The sequence below is a fragment of the Eublepharis macularius genome, chromosome 3 (genome assembly GCF_028583425.1).
Source record: "Eublepharis macularius isolate TG4126 chromosome 3, MPM_Emac_v1.0, whole genome shotgun sequence".
Classification (NCBI taxonomy): domain Eukaryota; kingdom Metazoa; phylum Chordata; class Lepidosauria; order Squamata; family Eublepharidae; genus Eublepharis; species Eublepharis macularius.
In genome coordinates this window covers 134269678-134290967 of record NC_072792.1, presented here as the reverse complement: position 1 = coordinate 134290967, position 21290 = coordinate 134269678, and the positions used below count along the sequence as shown (strand labels likewise).

Here is a 21290-nt window from a genome sequence, read left to right as displayed (position 1 = left end):
GAGTTATGTTTTCCTCTTTTTTCTTTGAAGATAGCCAAGGACGTGGTAAGGCTTTCCTATTAACCTTTTCCTTATCAAAAGTCCACGAAAATAATCTGTTGATTTCAGTACAGCTCCCTACACACAAATTCAACCCAACTTGGTCTGTGCACCAAAGCATACAAGATGCTTTAAGCAGAGACAGTACTCCATCTCAGTCTTACTTATGCTAATATCATCTGCCTGCCACATATTTAGGGTGTTCAGTACTGAGATTTCCAACTCCATGGAAAAACAAGCACACCTACCACCTGCTTTCAGTTGTACAGTAAACACAGGTGTATTGTGTTAATGCATTTTACTAAACAGGAAGCAAGTAGGTTGTATATAAAAGTGTGTGGTGGGTAACTGGTATAAGAAACACTGAACGGGGAATTTTTGTTTGCTTCCAGACACACACACACCCTGGCCCAAGTTAATTGTTGATGTAATGTGAAAAGGTGCTTGGAGAAGGCACTCAGGCAGTTAAGATAATCCAGGGCTCCACTGCTAGGTTATTTTCCCACTTATGGAAGCATGGAAAGCATTTGTAACACTGCTGTGTCTTTAAAAGAGTGGAGTTAGATAGAAGAGTCTGTTACCAGGCAGGGTTTGAGCTGAAGATTGAGAGAGGCTTGCTGCTAGTAGAGCCAGCTGAAGGCAAGAGCAGTTTCAGTTTTGAACTCTTCTTGCCAAATATCTCTTTAGGTGGAGTGGGCAAGGAAGCAGTGGAAACAAATAAGGATTAAGTCAGGATACCACACATGCATGTAACAAAACAGTCAAGACTGTGGTTAATAAATGAGTTTCAGTTCCTAGCTTTAGGTACCCTTCACCATAATTTGATGGTGTGGATTTGAATGATAAAGTTAATTGCATTTAGTTTTGTGTTGTCTGTACTGACACTTTTCAGGTTCTGAAGGATGAATTGGATCAAAGATTGAGTGCATTCAAGGTCTGGTGTGATTTTAGAGGTACACAGGATGGTTTTTTGTAATGGATATGTGATGATGGTCACTTGCCTATTAGTTCACTTTCATGGTGCATAGGACTTGAGTTAGCAATAACTTACATTTGATAAACATGGAATTGCCTTGTTATGTGAGCTGTTTATATCATTTTGAACTTTACCATTGGTCTATTCCCTTCTTTTAAAATTGCTACTCTTACCTCTTATTAATAATGAACAAGTAAATTATAATCTTGAGTTCTATTAAACAAAGCTCTATCCCTGATTTAACTAATGGGAAAAGTTGTAAAGAGATGATCAGCGATACATTTGTAATGGATTCAGATTTCTTAATCACTTTTTAGACCTTGATGCCTGGACACAAAAAGTCAGCTTTAGCCCTTTACACAATTACCAAGTATCGGTATATTCTGTGCTAAAATCAAAATTAAGCAACTAAGTAAACCAAATTCTTTAATAAGAAAAGCTGTATTTTGAAAGATTTATAAATTATGCAAATTAAACACACTTGTCTATCTCCTTTTGCATCAAAACCTTGCACATCACCATTGAACAAACATGGTACCTAGATTCTATTTTTAAAATTATTTTCATTGGATACACAGAACTTCTCCTGTAAAGCTGAACTCCTCCAGTATAAGCAACAGTTCTTAACAAGATGTCACATTTTTACATTTAAGTGGAGTGATTGCCAATTACTAAAGGGTTTTTAAAACATGGCTCCACTGAATTTTGTCTCAATACCAGTTTAGTAAATTGTTCTTCCCAATCATAAGAGGATTAAAACGCAATTTCTAATAAAGGATAAATTATGTTTGCTAGAGTCACTTGGGTTCCTGTTGGAATTAATTTTTTATCAATAAATTTTAAATAGCATTCATATTGTCCAGGTTTTCCCATACCATAGTCTTTCAGTCACTTTTTAAAGCTTCATTTTATTGCTCTAATTACATTGAGCAGAAGAATATTAGTGCTGTGTAAAAACCTGGAAATTTGCTTCAGTGGAATTGCATTTACAAGTACCTATCAAGTATTAAGCATTTTTGTGTTTCTCCTTTACTTAAGCATCATATAAGCAAGTTGCTTTTTAAAAAGGCTATCTAGTGCCTCTGTTTCAGTGTGAAGACTGCAGCTGTGGTTGTGTGACCACACTTTTTTTAACCATCTCTAGATAGGGGTTTTAATTTTCTGATTGTATACCACACCACCTCTGCCACTTGTTCAGTTTAAAATTGTCTATCTTGTGGTTCCTGTGACTTGCCACCATTGGGCTTCAAAATTATGATCAATTTGGGCTGAAATTATAAGCCCATACTCAGGAATAAGTTCCACTGAAATTAAGATAATTATTTTCCAAAGCAAGTGTGTACAATTGTTTGTTAAATAGCAGTAGCTATCATGTTGTAAAACCGAAGAAGTGATACCCTTCTATAAAATGCTCACCATTTCTAGTTTGGTTGGCCTTTTGTATCAAAGAACTTTCCATTTTAAAGATGAATGTCTAAAATGAATTGGTTATTCAGTCACATATAAGAAAGCCTCTTACAGTCTAATCTCTCGCATGCTGTGCTAGCACATGAGCATTTAGGGTGAGTTATGCTACTGGAAACACTGGTAATTATCTTAAAACATTACTATTTTCTTTGCAGAGATGATAGGATTGCTTTGTTGGCACTCAGGTACAAATGTTTGGAGTGTTACAGTAGCATCTAAAATGATTTCAAGCATTCTCAGTCTAAAATGTAAGATTTATTTTGAAAATTTAAATGACTAAAGTTCCAGAAACTGAATAAGCTAGGAAGCATTAGGGCAAGGAGGCTGTCCCTTACTCTACCGGCCAGTGGCCAGTGCAGAGATGCACAGTACATGAGTGGTTTCCAGTCCACCACCCATATTAGTGCTTGCTAACTTCTGAGTTGAGCCAGCAAGTACACCACCTTATGGTAGTATAGAGCAAGCTTTGAGGCTAGAGAAGGTGAGCCACTTGGAGGATGTCAGGAAAGTTTCTCATCTCTGTGTTCCCATAATAGTTGAGTTTAGGGACTTCCTCGGATCAGTGTTTAAGGTGGTTCCTCCCCACCTCCTTTCAATCTCTTCATTCTCCCACTTCTGAAGCACACTGGTGTATTTGTTTCCATTTCTGGCCAAGAGAGAGCATGCAAGTCAGCAGTTGCCATTCTGCACTGTTCAGTAACCCAGTCAGGAAAAATGCTATGACAGTCTCTTCTTTCTTACCCCTCACCCCCATCAGAAAGCAGTGACATACAAAGCCACCAAATTGAAGTTGCCTGAGCACATGGTTTTCTCTCCAGCTTGTGGCTGTAAACATAAAACACTAGATGCCAGAGGGAGTGCAATGAGTCTAGTATAGCATTGTTTCCTCAAGGGGGAAACTTATAATTGCGACATGAGGTCAGACAGTAATTTCTGATCACCCATGATGGATAGACAAATATTGGGTGGCTGACAATGTTTTATAATGCTTAATAGCACCTCAAAGACCAACTAGATTTTCAAGGTATGAGCTTTTGAGAGTCAAAGATCTCTTCTCAAAAGTTCGTATCTTGGAAATCTAGTTGGTGTTTAAGGAGCTATTGGACCTGGATCTTGCTCTCTGACGGCAGACCAACATAGCTACCCACCTGAAATTATGTTTCAACATACTGTGGTATAGAAAAATGGCATGGTTTACAAAATCTAAGTTCAGTCTGCCACCCTAGCTCTATTCGTGATGATCAACACTTTCCTGTTTCTAGGATAACCTTTTGTGCCTAAAATGTGTCCTGCATTACCCCAAATTTTCACAGCATTTTCCAAGTCTGTGTAAGATTTGAAATCTCTTGAAAAGGATATTCACAAACTTCTGTTGCTACATTAATTTAGTTCACAGTAAAGGTCATATAAAAATAAGAAGGGCTCCTTGAGTAACTTGCCTCTACAACCATATTTGCTGAACACGTTTAAAACTTACCTGTGGGAAAGGTCACTGGTACTTTGGGGAGTTTTTTAGCCATATTCACTAAACATCTAGCAATTGTATAGTTTGGATCATGTTTAACAAAAAGGTTCAACAGTTCTCCTTGTTTAACAAGAAGGGGTAGGATGAAACACTTAAAGGTGTGGTGTTTTTTAATTTATTTTGTACTGTATAACACCTTGATTAAATAAATGCAGTGTGCGCATTTTGGGACTCTCTAAGTTTAATTTGTAAACGTTATAGATTCAGCAAGAAAGGAAATTTGTGCTTCCTTGTTGAATGTTAAGTTATTCTATTTTGCATTTTATATAAGTACAAATTAAAACTGAGCCATCAAACTGCAATAAATCCACAGTAGTGTTTCATTTTAAACTTTTTGTATTGTAAATAGAATTGTTCAATAAAATATTGTCTGTTATTAAAATATGATTTTATGGTGTCTGGGCATCTGTGTAAGAAACATTAGTAACTACCATTTTTATAGCATTCATGCAAAATTGTGTATATTGAATGGGATACATCTAAAATAGAGTAATTTTGCCCCACTTTCAACCCAAAGGAACTCAAAGTTGCTTATAAAAGAAAACCACTATATTAACCAATAAGCAATAAAGAAACTACAATTACATCTCAGCTGGCTTACCTGAAGACTTAGACTTAAAGCCATGGGCTAAGAGCCCTTTGGCTTATGCTGAAGGGCCTATACCTTTGGCTGCACCCAGGCTTTGCAAAGTACCTTGAACACAAAAGGAAAAACCAATCCCCGGCAAAGATATTTATGCAGCTGGTAAGTAGGTTGTTCTCCCTACTTTTCTTCCATTCTGAGGGGATTGTTGTGAGTTGGAAAGGGTCCAAATACAATTGGGGAGTGCCCAGCTGCTCACTGCCTCCCTTATCAATGACAGTTGGAAGCTGAAAGGAAGGGGATAGGTCTTGCAGCTGGATTTCAGATGGGTTATGAAGGGTAGGTGTCTCCATGAAAGTGTCCAGTAGGCCAAGTACAGGGAATCTACCATGGAATTTTTATTTTGGGTTAAAAATAAGACAGGAATGATGGTTTCCTTGATGGATGTTCATTAGTTTTCAGCAAATCTTGTAGTAATTTTAAATACATTGTGAATGGCTAGAATAACAATCTTGAGGCCCCTTAATACACTTATTACAGCATGTGAGCCAGAGCCCACTTAGGCAGATACATGAAGCAAATGGCCATTTATCTATTGCAGCTGCTTTGGGTTTTAATTTGACATTTGATTTCCCACCCCCAAGAAAAGCAGGAAGGTTTAACCGGCATGTCTCTTCCAATCATCATGGCAGAAATGAGTTAGTAATCAGCTCTCTCCTAGTCAGTGGAATGGAACAACTTTCTCCCAGTGGGGCCACCTCAGATCCAATGAAGTGAAAGACACTGTTTCATTGTAGATTGATTGATTTAAAAATCCTACCCTCATTGCTCAGCTAGAGGCCCAGGGGCTTTCAGATAATATTCAGTGAGATCACAAACACCTCATTAACTAAAACAAAAAAATACAATAAAACCACCCTGATTATAGTCATTATATTCACTAAATTAACATATAGCTTACACACTCAAAATCACCATACTACCTTCCAACAACCATAATGGATATGAACTAAATCATAACACCAGTAATATGTGTTTCAACCTCACCGATATAAAATGAATGGCTTGTTCCCGCCTGATATGATGACTCAAAGGGACAGCTTCCTTCTTTCAGAATCACCCTACATCCTCCCCCTCACAATCAAGCAAAAAAGGAACAAAGGGTACAGCTGTTGTCCTGCAGGGAGAACTTGATTACACTGGAAAGCAGGTGCTAGAAGACTCAAATTTCTTGAGCTCTGAGCCTTAATGGCTCTTCAGTTTCATGTTAAAGTACATGGCCATATCATTTCCCCATACAAATCCCACAGTTGCTGCGAGCTCCAGTTGGGAAAGAGAGACAAGTATCACATGTACAACAATATATAGCAACAACAACATTTTATTTATATACTGCCCTTCAGGACAACTTAATGCCCACTCAGAGCAGTTTATGAAATATGTTATTATTGTCCCCATAGCAAAACACCCTGTGAGGTGGGTGAGGCTGAGAGAGCTCCTCAAAGCTGTGACTGACACAAGGTCACCCAGCTGGCTTCAAGCGGAGGAGTGGGGAATCATACCTGGTTCTCCAGATTAGAGTCCTGCGCTCTTAACTACTACACCAAACTGGCTCTCAGAGCCAGTAGAAAAAAAGGGGTTAGGCAGAAGCCCTATTTAAAACAACAGTATACATGCTAGGAAGCTAAACTCTAGTACTTTGAGCAGGTTCTCAGTACTGGAATCAAATGGAAGAAAAATGAAGAAAGCACCAGAACTCAGTGAGGTAGTATGTAGAGGGTTCAAAGTTTAGCTCTTGTTTTCTTCGCACTCGGTTTTGTGGAAAACAAAAAGACCATTCCCCAACTGCTGCCTGAATATATTGGATAGTGAGAAAAAACTCACATGCCAATGTTTTCATGCATTCCTATACCCACTTCACATGGATTAATTTAAATCCTTCTAAAATGGGAAAGTTTTCTGCCATTCTGCAGTTTAAAGGGAATTATTTCCTAAGACAGTGTTCCCAACTGGATGAATGCAGAGTGGGAAGTTACACCAATAAAAGTTACCTACCTACTGGTGGTCCCCGGCCCTAAGGAAGCTCGCCTTGCTTCAGCCAGGGCCAGGGCCTTTTCAGTCCTGGCCCCAGCCTGTTGGAATGCTCTGTCAATGGAGACCCTGGCCCAGCGGGACATATTATCGTTCTGCCGGGCCTGTAAGACAGAGCTGTTCCACCAGGCGTTCGGTGGTTGAAGGGGGCGGTGCCATGTCGGCCTCCCACCTTTGGGGTGGGGGGGGTTCTCTCCACCATTACACTTTAATCTATTTGGTTAATTTATTTTATTGTTTATTGTATGTTGATTTTAGAATTGTTTTCTTGTTTTTATTGATTTTAACTGTTGTTCACCACCCAGAGCCCCTGAGGATGGGTGGTTTATAAATTGAAATAATAATTTAAATCAATAAAACAATTACTAGATTGATTAATTTTGAGAGAGAAAAAAAACCCTAACTTTTAAAAACCAAGATGGGTAGCTGTGTTAGTCTGTCTGTAGCAGTGGAAAAGAACAAAACTCCAGTAGCACCTACAAGACCAACAAAAATAGTGGTAGGATATAAGCTTTCGTGAGTCACAACTCACTTCTTCAGATACAGCTAGAATGTGAGTCCATCTGTCCTTGTATCTTGGAAAGTGGAGTGATTACAGAAGCCGAATGATAATAGCTGATAATGACAAAAGGCAGATGTAATTGAATAGGGTTGGGTATGCATAATCGTAAAAAAAAATATTTAAAATGTCCTGACTAATAGTAGTATCTGCCCAAGGTACATATTTTGACTTGGAAGTCTCTACTGCACCAAGTGAATCTTTCCAAGCTATGAGAGGGACTTCTCTCTATTAAGCACTTTTAAATATAAACTTATACTTCAGATATTTTTTCAATCGTGCTTTTGCTAAATCTCACTAGCATAGTTTCTGTACCTGCAAAATATAATCAAGGGACTAGAGCACCTTCTACATCGTCTTTCTGACTTCAAAATAAGTTTTGGTGATACTGAATTCTACTCATTTGTAGAAAAGTTCTTAGGGGTAGAGGGGTAGCCCCCTGAATATAAAGAGTTCAATCGTCAGTCCAGCACTGTTCTCCACTCGGCTTCCTTATCATATGATGGCAGACACTTGCCATGTACAAGCACGCCCCGCTTCCCCACCGCCACGACTTCCTGTGAGGTAAGGGGGCGAAAGCTCACCTTCTGGATTAGGACAAGAGTATTAAAAAGGCGTCGGAACAATAGAGTCCGTAGCTTGTTCCTAGCCGAACCACTTCAGGTGGACCCCGTTCTCAGCAAATCAGAAAGTCGCAAAGCGGGGCGGGGCGACTCTTGATAGCAGGACCTAAACTGCCAAAGTAGCGTCGTGCCCGGCCGCAGGCGCTCGGTTGCCCGGGTTGCGGCGGGGGCTGCTCCCGAGGTGGGCGCACGGGCTGCCGACGCTCCCCGGTTCGCGCTCGAAAAGACGACGCCCTGACCGCCAGCATCATGGCTTCGGCTGGGGCGGGTATGAGCGAGCGCGAGCAGAACGGCTGCAGGGAACTGTTGAAGCTGCTGAACACCGACGACCTGATCGCCTTAACGGACACGGTGACCAACCGCCTCGTGCAGCCGGACAATCGTCAAGGTGGGCGCGGGGAGCGGGATGGCGAGGAGCGAAGGACCCCGATGGACTCTCGACTTCGGGACAGGGAAGGGAGGCAAATCACGTAGCGTTGTCGGGAGTTGCTGGAGATTTAGAGGTGGTGCCTGTGGAGAGTAGGGGTTGAGGAGGGGAGAGACCTCGGCAGTTTATAGTATCATAGAATCCATTCTTCAAAGTAGCCGTTTTCTCCAGGGGAACTCTCTCTGTAGCTGGAGATCAGTTGTAATTCCGGGAGATCTCCAGGCTCTGCTAGGCGTTTGGAACCCCGCAGCTGGGGTTAAATTGGGGGCTCTTCTCTCCTCGTTCACCAAAATGGATCTGGAATCTTCCAGTGTACACATGTACGACTCTTCCTTCTTTCCTAACACTTGTTAGGGCAGGGAGATGGGAAGGTTGAGTTCTGGTTTCTTCTTGCTCTTCAGGGAGTATTTTGTGCTGTCTTGTCTGTATATACAGAAGGAGAAGATTCTTCTTATTGTGACTATAATTACAGAGGTGTAAACCTGGTTAGTCTGTTGTAGCAAGATAAAACAAGTCCAGTGGTGCCTTAAAAGGAGATTATGAGCTCTGACTCACAAAATGAACATTGTTAGGCTTCAAGGTGCCATTGGTCTTACATTTTATTTTCCTTATTGTGCTTCTGTATCATTGATCTTCACTCCCCACAGCTGTTTTTTCTCAAAGGCCCATGGAGGAAGCCCTTGCAGAAGAGTCTCTGTTTTGAAAATATACCAAAAACTGCCACCAGGCTGCTATGGCTTCATACCAGAGGGGTTTTCCTTTGTTTTCCTTTCAAATGTCTGATCCTCATGCTCTGTGAGCAACTGTCATTGAAGCACCTCGGAATTTGCAAAGCATTCTCTGATGGAAAAATAAGTCTTGAGTCTGTAGCTCATTGGATGGTAGCCAGTATTACTGATAACTTTTGAGAAATGGTGGCTGGAGAATAATACTTGCTGTTATATAAACAGCATCCTCACCCAATAAAATAAAAGCCACTGAAAAAGGAAGTGTTTCTGTTCTTTTGTAATGAAATGAACATATTTACTTTATGTTCCTCTTCTCAATTTTGACCAGTCAATAAAATTACTCTTACATGGTTCCAGATGCTTGTGTACTGTTTTGTTTCACCTCTTAAGAGAAAAGCTGCAGATTGGTTTAAGAAAGAGCGTGTCCCTTTGGCACTGAGCGTGTCCCTTTGGCACTGAGAGTAGCTGCTGCGGAGGCCTACTTGGAAGTGCATGTTTCTGGTTTAACTTGTCTTACGTCCCAACCCCTCATGTCTTGCCTTATGTTTTTTTGTAAACACACACATACATTGCTCTTCCTTTTAACATGCTCATACAAAAAGAAAAGTTAGTTCTGAATTTTCTGACTGTACTTCCTCACTTGTTTTAACTGAAGGATGTTGGGAATCTTCTGGCAGAACATTAGGATTGTGTTCCCTCTGTGAGCAAAACTATTTCCAAGTTACATCTGATATTGGTGCATAACTACTGGTTTGAGTATAAAACACTTAAGCTGTCCCAAATTTAAGATACTACATCATTGGTTGCTGTAGTATATTAATGGATTCAGTTAGCAATTATGATGAAACCTCTTATTGTGCTGTCTGCAGTTGTTACTCAGGTAATGACTTCATACAGTTACAAAGTAATGTTTTCACTCACATAACATTCATATTGTAGACAGAAGTTGAGGAGCTTCCTTGTGGTCTCTGTGTAGCCCCTCATTTGAGTTTCTGTTCCAGTGCAGCATAATCATAGAGACTCCATTATAACATTGTTAAGGAGCTGGTGGTCCTGCCTTCTCCCCTTCAGAAGAGACATCTGACTCTGTATATGATTGTCCACTCAATTTTGCTGACTACCCCTCAGTCACAACCAAAAGGGAAGCTTTAAATTCAGAAGAACTTTTTATAAAGGCATTAGAACTGTGGCTTCATGGAACAGCTGAGAAGCCTGGGAAAGGAGTGTAGTACATTGCAGTATTTATTGTATGTATCACCTTCCTTATTCCTTTGGAATCCACTTTCTACATTATGGCATTGTTGTACCTTAGGCAATTTCTTTGTTTTGGTTGTTTGCATAGTTTTCCAGTTCTGTAATCTTAGTCCTATTGCATTGCTTATTGGAGGTTGTTGCTTTTTTATTTTTTTTTAATTGTAATTTGCCTCAAGTCTCAGTGGGAAAAGACGGACTATAAATGACATAAATAAAATAATAATAAAAGTATATATGACTGCATTTACTCACATTATGTCTTCCTAATCATCACTTCATCGGTTGTCTCTTTTCTTTCCAACTAGACTTACATTGTCAGCTTTTTTAGTGTTACAGATTTGTCTTGTATTCATGCAAAGTAATAGTTGTAATGAACTACAACCTGTATATATACTGGCTTGGTCACTCTTTTCTAGTGATGTTAACATGTTGAGACACATTTTTACTTCATTGTGGCATTATTTACTGAGATGCCACGTGGTTACATTTTCTATATGAGTATCCATGATTTCCTGGCAGGAAGCTATTGATATCTATAAGCTGCTTTTCTAAAGGGTGATGTATCTCTGTTTAAGAATTTCATTTCAAATCAATCAATTGGTTACCTAAAGGAAAAATGTTGTTCTGTATACTGTTAAGCTGTTTGGGGGAAAGAAATCTAAATGATGATTGGATAATTCTTGATTCAAGCACCAGGATTTTAAATTAAATGTTTCAGTTTTTACTTGTATGGCATCTTAAAGGCTTTCCTGTGCTATAACTCAAGAACTGGTCTTCTTGGTAAGAGACATTTTGTCATCTGAGGAGCTTGTTTGAACAAGCTTGCCTTCCAGGAGGAATGGTTTCTGACTTGAATTTCTCTTTCCAGAAGCCATACGTGCCATCTTACTGTACAGCCAAAGTGCAGAAGAACTGCTGAAGAGAAAAAAGGTCTTTAGAGATACCATCTTCAGGTACTTGGCATCCAAAGGTGTTATAGTGCCTCCTGCATCTGAGAAGCATCAGCTTATTGATCATGCAAAGCAGTACTGGTGTGAACGCTTGCAGGATTGTGACACAGAATTAAAATGCGAAAAGCCTACTGTAAAGGTAAGGCTGATTGTTTGCAAGTCCTACACATCTGGAACATATTTTTGGAGAACAACTGTTGCTTGTTCATACTTTTGATGTTTCCAGTGTGTAGCTATTCAGACTATTCTTTTTTGACAGTGTGTAGCTGTTCAGACTATTCTTTGGATTGTAAATTAGAATGTTCTATCTCTGAGGTACCACAGAAAGTTGGTAGCCTGCATAGAAATGTTGGATTCAAAGGTGCAGCTATGTAGAAGAACAATATGAGCATTCTCTCACTTATTGATAAATATGTCTGCATCTACCTGCATCCACAGATACTGCTGTTTCTCCTGCTGTTGGAATGCATCTTGGAAAGATTCCTGAAAAATTGTGGCTTTTTGTGTGTGTTAAGCTTGCTGTATGTGTATAGAGACAGTATGTTTTTGTTTAGTGTTTGGCTGTCCCAGTGTTAGCCTTTCAAGCAAGATAGGAAGCATAAGTAGTCTGGCTGGATTCATACATCACATTATACTGCTGGTCTTCTCACAGACCCTGGTTAGTAGGAGATCCACAAACAGATTCTTAAGCAGAGCTTGTAATTACTCATAGTCGTTGCATTTGAAAACAAGAGTCCTGGTTTAATACAAGTTTGTTTGTTAGGAACAAGGTGCAAAGTGGATGCTGCAGTGCAGAGCATTAAAAAAACCTGTTATCCTCCTTTTGTCATCAACTCCTACTGGCATACAAACTGGGATTTTTGAGCAGTCTCTGGTTAGTTTCACTCATCTGCTGTGTTCACTGTGGTTAGTTCAATGAACTATATTTTAAGGTAAGCGTGGTTAGCATCTGAATATCATCTTAATTTTGTGAGTTACTTGCTCCTGTGCCAATAGCAGGGAAGAGCCAATTGCACCCTAGCACAGGATTCTTGTAACTGCTGCCTTAGCACGCTTATGTTTTTGTTCTGAAACAAAATCAGTCTTCTGAAGCATTAGAAGAACCTTACTCTTAGTTGTTCCTTGTCAGCTGAGCCATTTGCTCACTATCCTTCTCTCATTTTCTGAGTGAGTATACTTCTTTGTAAGCAGCCTGGAAGTATAAACTGTGGCCACTATTGCCTCTCTCTTCAAACTTACTGCAGTTGCATTGAGCATTTCCATTATTTCTGCTTTCCTTGTGTTTTGTGTAACTGGCTCATTGAGTAGGACAATGTGAAAGGGCTGAAGAATTAGGATTGTGTAGCCTTTTGGAACAAGATCCCTTTCATAGGATGGAATGCTTGTGCAAAGAAATCTACCCCTGCACCCCAATAGTTACAATTTCAGTCTGGATTGCTGTTTTAATATAATTTGCGATGGAATCTTGACAGATTTGGAAAATTGAACACCTCTGTGTATCCCCAGCTCTGGTGGATACCACATTAGTTCTATTCATTGTGTGGAGTTTCACTTTACTATCTCTTTACATTCTGAGCAAGTGATTTTAGATTGATTCATATTATCCAGGTGGTCTACATTTCTGAATATTTTTAAAAGATAGATATTCTTACTGATATCTTATTGGCGTGTCTCTCTTTTGCAGAAGTGAGCCACAAAATCTTAATAGACAACATGTCATTAACAAATAGAGCCAGATTTGTATAGATCAGTGGCAAAAGTTCTGGTGGCTGGGTACAAAACACTTTCGGCATTATTTGTATTGTATCTTCAGTTTCAGTAATAAAGATATATTATTTTATTAAACTTGTAGCCTGTTCTCCCCACAAGTGGGCTCAGAGTGAATAACAACATTTAAGATAACAACAACCAGAATATACGATAAAAAATTAACAGTTTACAAATATAAAACAGTTTAAAAATGCAACGCTTGAAGTTGCATAACCCCTCACACCCCAAACCCGTGTGGCAGGGTGGCATGCTGTTTAAATGGACAGCAAGATCAGAAGGGGAGCTTAATTCCCCCCTCCCTCCAATAGGAGGCTGGCTGGATAATTTGCTCTCCTCAACCACTATAAGCCTGGCAGAACATCTTCATATTATAGGCCTGGTGGAATGATAACAGATCCTGCTGGGTTCTGGTTTCCACAGACAGAGAGTTCCACCAGGCTGGTGGCAGGGCCAAAAATGCCCTGTCCTGGTTGAGGCTAGGCAAACATTCTTGGGGCCAGGAATAACCAGCAGATGTTTATTGGCTTAACAGAGCACCCCCCCCCCCTGGAATGTATGGTGAGAAGCGGTCCCACAGATATGTTGGTCCCAGTCTGCTAAGGGCCTTGAAGTTCATCTGGAATTCCACTGGAAGCCAGTGCAGCTGGTGCAGATCAAGTATTATGTGTCTGAGATGGGGTCCCCATAAGGACACGTGCCGCTGCATTCTGTACCAGTTGCAGTTTCTGGATCAGACCCAAGAGTAGTCCTGTGTAGCGCAAGTTACAGTATTCCAGTCTAGAGATGGTCGTTGCCTGGATCACTGCAGTTAGGTCACGAGCCAAAAGATAGAGGAGTAAGTTGCCTGATCTGACAAAGATAAAAAAGTTAAGACTGGTAACTTCAGTTATTTAAGATACTTATTTGCTGACTCTCCAGAACAGAGCTGCCTGATATACCTTAGAAGAGTGTCAAAAGATAAACTGTATATGACAGAACCTCCCTCACTTTCACTCCCCCCACGCTGAGGTAGATTTTCCCACCAAAATCCAAGTTTGTCTGCTTTAGATGAGTAGCCCCTAAGTAGCATGTCTCCTTTTGTGGTTTTAAAGTTCTTTTTGTATCCCACTCTGATAAGCAGTTATTATTTTGGCTTTTTAGCCCAGCCCAGACATTTGTTGGGGGGAAAGCAGGAGCCCTCTTCCTGTTTTGAAATGACACTGGAGACTGTATAGTGTTAAATGAAAACAACAACATTATTGAACAGGCAGGGATGAAATGGGCAGTCGGGATGAAATTGCTGAAATTGGTCTGTATGATTGTGGGTCATTTCCATCTGTCTGTATGGAAAGAATCCAACACACCTTTTGTTATTTCTGAAATAAAAAGCCCTGCTTTGTTTTGCAGATACAGGAGGAAGAGGAGGAAGGGAAAGGAGGAGACAAGCAAGGAGGAGACAAGCAACAAGAAGACAAAGAGTATCACAGTTTGGGAAAAGAATTTTGTCAGTGGTTTTTTGCTATGCTGAATTCTCAAAATCCATTGTATGGAGAATCACCAAAAGAATGGGGGCCACAACACTTCTGGGATGATGTAATACTAAAATTTTGTTACAACACATCAGAACAAAATGTTGAAGAGTATTCAGGTGCAGAATTGGTGAGCCTTCGTTTACTGTCATTGGTGAAAGAAGAATACCTCTACCTGAACCCCAATTTGAATGCTGGTGGCCTGAAGTGTGTTGTTTCAACACATGGGTTAGTTGCAGTGGCAGTAGCTGGCACAGTTCATAGAAATACTTGTTGCTTGGGCATCTTTGAGCAAATCTTTGGCCTCATCCGCTGCCCTTTTAGGGAGAACACATGGAAAATTAAGACTGTGAAACTAAAAATTGTTGGTCAGACTGCTTTGGAACCTGGGACCCCTGTAGAAAGACCTTGCATAAAATATGAGCAAGATGAACTCCAGGAGCTTGCCTTGGCTGAGCCTCATAGATTCTGAGCAGAATGAAGGAGGAAAGTTTGTTGGCCAAGGAAAATACATGATAATTCTTGAGCATTCAAATGAGTTGTTTACTTCTGTTCTTGAGTCAGATTTTTTGACTGAATGACAAGCCAAAATACCATCTTTAATTGGGTAGACTCTGGTATCCTGGAGGGTACAAAATGGCACATTATTTGCCAACCAAAATTTAAAAGAGAATAAATGGAAGATGAGGAAACACTATTCATTTTCTCTCCTTGTCATAGGCCTTTTTTCTCCTGTGTTCCCTCCCTTCCAACTAACACACTGAAAAACACCATTGGAACTTAATGGATCAAATAATTTGCAAACAAAAGGAAGGATGTCAATTTAGGGAAGACTTTCTTGCCTAAAGCTTCCTGTTCACCTTCCAGGAATGGGAGAGAGGCTGGAACGTAAGGACCCTGTTGACTGCATATGCCTAGCTTCTCTGTATTAAAAATTCCACAAATCCTAAATCTCAGGGTTGTACATAACACAAAGTATTTTGTTTAATTGTAGATAATGGAAAATGCTATATTGTTGCGGGATTATTAAACTGGATCAGTTCTAAAGAGAACTTTAAATTACAAGATTTATTTTTAGGTTATCATCATCATTCTGTGTCCCCCAATTGTAACTGCAGTCCATTATTTAGAAGGGTTTTACTGATAACTCTTTTGAAACTACCTTTTCATTTCACAGGTTGGTTTTTTTGTATGTGTGTGTTCATGTATAGCCACTTTTTGGTTGTGTGGCTAATCCAGAGCAATGTGTTTGCTCTTTGTAAAGCAGTGCAGTACAGTTGTGAAACTGAGAGAACATGAATCTGATTTATGACAGCTATTACCAAAGTTTAAAAGCCCACCCAATAATGTTTAAGCCAGCACTAACCACTGTCCTCAGACAAACATTCTGCAGCAGTATCTAGAATATTGTGGAGCAAGCAGTTTCAGAGTGGCATTCTGACTTTTAAATTAACAGTAGATCCTTGCGATTACAGTGTCCTTAAACTGACTTTTGTAAATAAGCAGCAGCATTTGAAAACACTGGCAATGTTGGATATTTTCTAAGCTTTTTAATTATTTTTCATGCTTTTCCTAAAAGTTATGCAACTATGATATCTACATACCTGCCTTTTGGTAGAAAAAAGAACTCTCATTTTAAAACCAAATAAAATGGCCAGTAGCTATCCTTAAAACTATAAAGCTGTTGAAATAGTTGGACTATATTTAGACACGTTTGTTTCCTCTTATGAAAAGGTTTGGTAATATCAATACATTTTTAGCTTTGTTTTGATAGTGTTTAGATGCAGTCACCTTGAATTAACAGTTGACAGTGTTTCCTTCTATCTGTACCAAATTACATATAAGTGATTGTTTCAGAATTCTCTCGCTGAAGTAGTCTTTATAAATATGCAAACTAATAACCTCTTACACTGCCACATAGTTTGACAACATCATTTGAACAAAATGCAGAATAGTGATCAACCAAGACTGTGCTGAAGTGTTAGCTGTTTCTTTCAACAGCTTAATTGATAAGGAATTGATAAAATATGCACTTTAATTTTTTTGTTTTCATATGTAACTATAAAAGCAAAATATTCATTGTTGGATTTTGGTATATGCTGACTGATGTACCATTTAAAATATTGCAATATTTTGGTTCTATTTTCCTTGCATCTGTAATAGGATTAATATTTATTAAGTTAACATTATCTTCTTGTAATACTGCATTGCTCAGTATCACGTTTCTGGTACAATAGAAGGACCTAAGGCAGAGTGTGTGAAAACCTAGAAGTTGTTAGAATAGCAGTTGTCTTAAGTGCTATTCTGTTCTGTTTTCCACTAATGGCCCCAGAGAGACACATAATTTAGGACAATAAATCTCCCAAGAAACTCTTGATTAATCTCATCCTTGCTTGGCCTCACTTCCCCTCATCCATTTACCCTAATTAAGTAACACTTAATACTTTTCACCAAGCCTGGTAGCTTTTCCCATCCGGTACTCACAGGGTCATCAAGCACCATTTACACCCATTATCCACCTCTGGAAAATCCATCAAGTTACTGTTTTGGGGGCGAAATGACAGCTTGCCCCAGGGAGCATTTTGTTGTGTATCTGGTGTTCCCCACTCTCTCTCTCTCTCTCTCTCTCTCTCTCTCTCTCTCTCTCTCTGTGTGTGTGTGTGTGTGTGTGTGTGTGTGTGAACCCACACACACACCCAAATCCATTTGGATCTTCTCTCCATGAAATGCTGGTCGTTTTGCTGCTGTCTCTGTGGACCTTCATCTTGAAGACATAATTATAGCCTACTCCAAAATCACTTTCTCCTCTCCTTTCCTTCCTCTTAGTTAGCCTTGCACCTGTTCTGTGTGTGATTGGTAGTTTGTGCTTTTATTTCTCTTTTAATAAAAACTTTTCAAGCTGAACATATGGCTGGTTTATTTCAAGAGTTCTCTTTAGGGAAAAATCCCCGTAAATATTGGTAGAGAATCCCAGTTACCTCCTCTCACTTTGTCTCCTTTAAGCTAATCCCCCCCCCACCCACCCCATAACTAATTAGGAGACTGCCTATTTGGGTAACAACTTATTAAACTTTGGATTCGTTATAATAAATATTAAAAGATGGAGCCCTTTCAGTTTGTTTTTGATTAATGTCCACACACATTAGCTACGAATGTAGTAGTCTTCTCTGATGATGTCCATTCTTAGATTTTTTTTCTTTTTCCTCAGGATTTTTGTTTTTATTTGCCATAGACACTATGTTAATTTTATTTTTTAAATCAGAGGCCAAACTGAACTATTTCATATTTTTGTTTTCAAAAACTTGGTGTGAATTTTTTTTCAAATGAAGTATTACATTTCTTGGAGACGGAATAGTGCATTGGTTGCAATTCTACAAAGGGAGTATTTAGAGGAGGAAGCATACTTGTTAAGGATGTATTTTGGATGGGAAGAAAAACTACATTTGGGAGATTCATAGAATTAATACTGAGAGGTGGGGAGAAATAGATTAGTGCTCTGAATAGCAATTACATGAAACCGTGTGACTTCTTCAGTGGCTGCCTGCATAGTGCTGTTCTGCAATCGACCAAGAACATAGAAATTAAATTATGCTAAATCAGTTTCACATTTCAGCTTGCAAAAGCCATAATGGTTACTGGTTTGGCATCCATAAGGGCATTTTTGTCCCTCTTTTCTCCTCAAATGGATTTCAAGCAACAAGATATTTCCAGAATACCAAACAGCCACTTCAATATGGTTTAGCTAGAGAAAGCAAACACAACCTGGGCATGTCCTGATAAAAGTAAATTGGAGATCAATGGAACAGAAACTTGGAGTAAAGCTAGAGTAACCAAGTCTTACATGTTTCTCTTTTTATGGTACATATATTTCTCAATGGTCCTCATACCAGACTTCCTTATGATTCCCTCTGTGGGAGGATAGTATAAGAATTGCATAAAGAGATCTTCAAGATGGTATCCCCCAATGTTTATTGATGCCATATAAATACTGAATGTGGCCCACTATGTGAAAGAAAACATTTGATATGAGATCTTCAGAAATCTGCTTTTTTAGATACTTGCAAGGCTATGACACTGGGAAAAACTTTTGTTGGAAGATGTTGGATATTTTATACTGCGTGAATAAATCAGGAACTTTGCTTGAAGACTACCCTTGTTTTGTTTTTTGGTCTGTTGGGCTGCCGCTACCCTCTTTTTGCTAATGTTACAGTTTGTTTCCTACACTTAGAGACAGATGGTTACCTTGTGGCTTCCCCATTCTCTATTGCTAGTCATATATTTGCTTCATGCATTAATGATGTGGTCCTAAACAGAGTTCTTCCTTCTAAAGCCCATTGACTTTAATGGTCTTAGAAAGGTGTAACTGATTTGAACTGCACTGTTGAATTGCTGTGCTGAAATGAAAAAGGAAAGCTAACCACAGGAAATAAACATAAGCAGGTGAAAAGCACTAAGCTTCCCATTGGAAGCCAAAGAGTGCTGCTGTTGCCTCAATTCATCAATAATGCAAGCACCAGCTATCTCCTTTGGCTCGATTACTTCTATCAGATGGAACAGTTGGAGACAATTCACCTGCTGTTGATAAAAATCTTAACCCAGCCTTGCTATTTTTTTTCAAAATCTGTCCCTCTCTCAAGCTGGTCAATAATGTCATACTGTGATAAAAAATAGTGAAAAAAGAAAGCAGTATTGTTGTGGAGGTCATGCAGGGAAATGTTATCCATGACAGCTGTCAGAAAGAAAGCTGGCTGGTAACAGAATTTCAACTGACTTGTTAACAAACACATTTCTGAGAGTCAGAATCCCCGTAGGCTTAGGAGCTCAGGATGGAATATTGAGCATTATAGTGGCAAAAGAATAGCTATCCCTTCACCTCAGTTGCTCTTTGACTGTGAAGCTTAACAATCACCTTTAGAGTGAGATTGAAAGAGGAATTGCTTTCTTGAGAACTCTCTATTCTTGCCTTTACATTGTGTGCAAGTGAGAGATTTATTTTTAGTTACAGAATGGTGACAATCTCATGAAATCATTTCGATAACCTGAAGATCTTGTCTGAAGGATAGCTTTTTAAACCTGTATAGAGACTGGGGACTAATTCACACACATACATCATTCACTAATTTAATTACTCAGCTCTTGAAACATATGGCCCAATGTGTGGACTTGTGTCCACTGAGGGCCAAGCTACACATGACGAATGACACTTGAACGGCAAGTGGATTGAGTGGAGGGCAAGTGAACAGGGAGAAATACACTTGCTGTTCAAGTGTCATTCGTCATGTGTAGCTTGGCCCTGAGAGCTGGAAATTTATGAAGTGAAAGTTCTGTTGTCACTGATCTGTGATGGTGTTTATTTGCCAGTCATGTGACATCATAGGCTGAACAAACATGAACTGGCCCTCAGTATAACAAGTTATGCAGTCACTCTGTTGGATGTCCATCAGGTATCAAACTCAATTTCATGCTGCCCAGTAATCGCCCACCACTGGCAAGCACCTGAGGCAGACGCATGGCGCACGGCAGATGTGACAATGTCTTTTCCAGAAATGATGTCATTGCAGCAGCCACAGGAGTTCTCCCATGCTTGGCACAGAGCCTTTTTTTTGAGAATCGGCCCTGCACAAAGCACAGGAGCACTCCCACAGCCAGTATGATGACGTCACTTCCAGAAGTGTGCATGCGTGCTTTGTGCATGTGCAAGGAAGATCATTCCAATAAATACTGGGTCCCCCCTCCCACCAGGAGGGTATAGGGACCTGGTAACTCTAGGTTAAATAAGTACTTAAAGGTTCTTTCACAGTTTCTAATAAGGGATCTGGAGGTCAGTTATGGTGATTCTTTCACCACTAATTACTATATGAGTCTTCGTTCCACGCAATGGACCTCCAGATTGCATTCCTTCTTCTCTTCACAAGTCCCACGTGTCTCCTTCACTCTACTCACTAGGTTCCCATTGAATTCTGTGGTGAATTCAAGTTTTTCTGCCCAACATTTAATAACAACAACAATAACAACAACAACAACATTTGATTTATATACTGCCCTTCAGGACAACTTAATGCTCACTCAGAGCGGTTTACAAAGTATGCTACCATTATCCCCACAACAAAACACCCTGTGAGGGGAGTGGGGCTGAGAGAGCTCCAGAGAACTGTGACTAGCCCAAGTTCACCCAGCTGGCTTCAAGTGGAGGAGTGGGGAATCAAACCCGGCTCTCCAGATTAGAGTCCCATGCTCTTAACCACTACACCAAACTGGCTCTTACAATGTGACCTTTGAACTTTCTTCTTCAGCCAACTTTTTTTAAAAAAAGATGTTTCAGCAGTAACTGTCACCTCTGTGTTGGTTGTATTCTCTCTCACTTCCCTTATCCAGTGTATGCATAACCTTCATGAAGTCCAAATCATCCCCACATCCTTGTTCAAGTTAGGACTGGGAAACCCTCACTGCCACTATGTTTTATTCAATATAGTAAAGGGGAGAAGCAAAACATGATGAATAACCCTACTCCTGCTATAAATCTTAGTGGAATATATTTCCATCAAGAGCTCCCAGCAAATGATTGTGATGGACTGCTTCTAGTTCCACCTTCCAGGCATCACAGCCAATCCCTGATTATCTGTTGTGTATGCAGATCTATAGAGTTTCCAACAATGGAAGGGTGTGGATTTGTCAAGAGAGATAGAGAAAGAGGATGAATATAAAGGAGGAAGGTGGAAAAACAGTAACAGGAAATGCCTCCGATAGGTCTTAGACATCAATAGAGCTAGGTGGTAGGGCTCAAATACTT

At 39.7% G+C, this 21290-nt stretch overlaps 1 protein-coding gene across 2 annotated transcripts; it reads left to right on the top strand.

The window, feature by feature from the left end:
- Positions 1-7981: 7981 nt before the first annotated feature.
- On the top strand, positions 7982-18622 carry C3H3orf38 (chromosome 3 C3orf38 homolog). 2 transcript variants are annotated; one of them, XM_054974858.1, is made up of 3 exons: positions 7982-8251; positions 11144-11361; positions 14379-18622. In XM_054974858.1, exons 1-3 carry the CDS (start codon positions 8113-8115, stop codon positions 14970-14972), a joined length of 951 nt encoding a protein of 316 aa, XP_054830833.1. In that variant the 5' UTR covers positions 7982-8112; the 3' UTR covers positions 14973-18622. The 2 variants fall into 2 exon arrangements, with proteins under 2 accessions (XP_054830833.1, XP_054830832.1); XM_054974857.1 differs by having other exon boundaries at positions 11141-11361.
- Positions 18623-21290: the final 2668 nt, after the last annotated feature.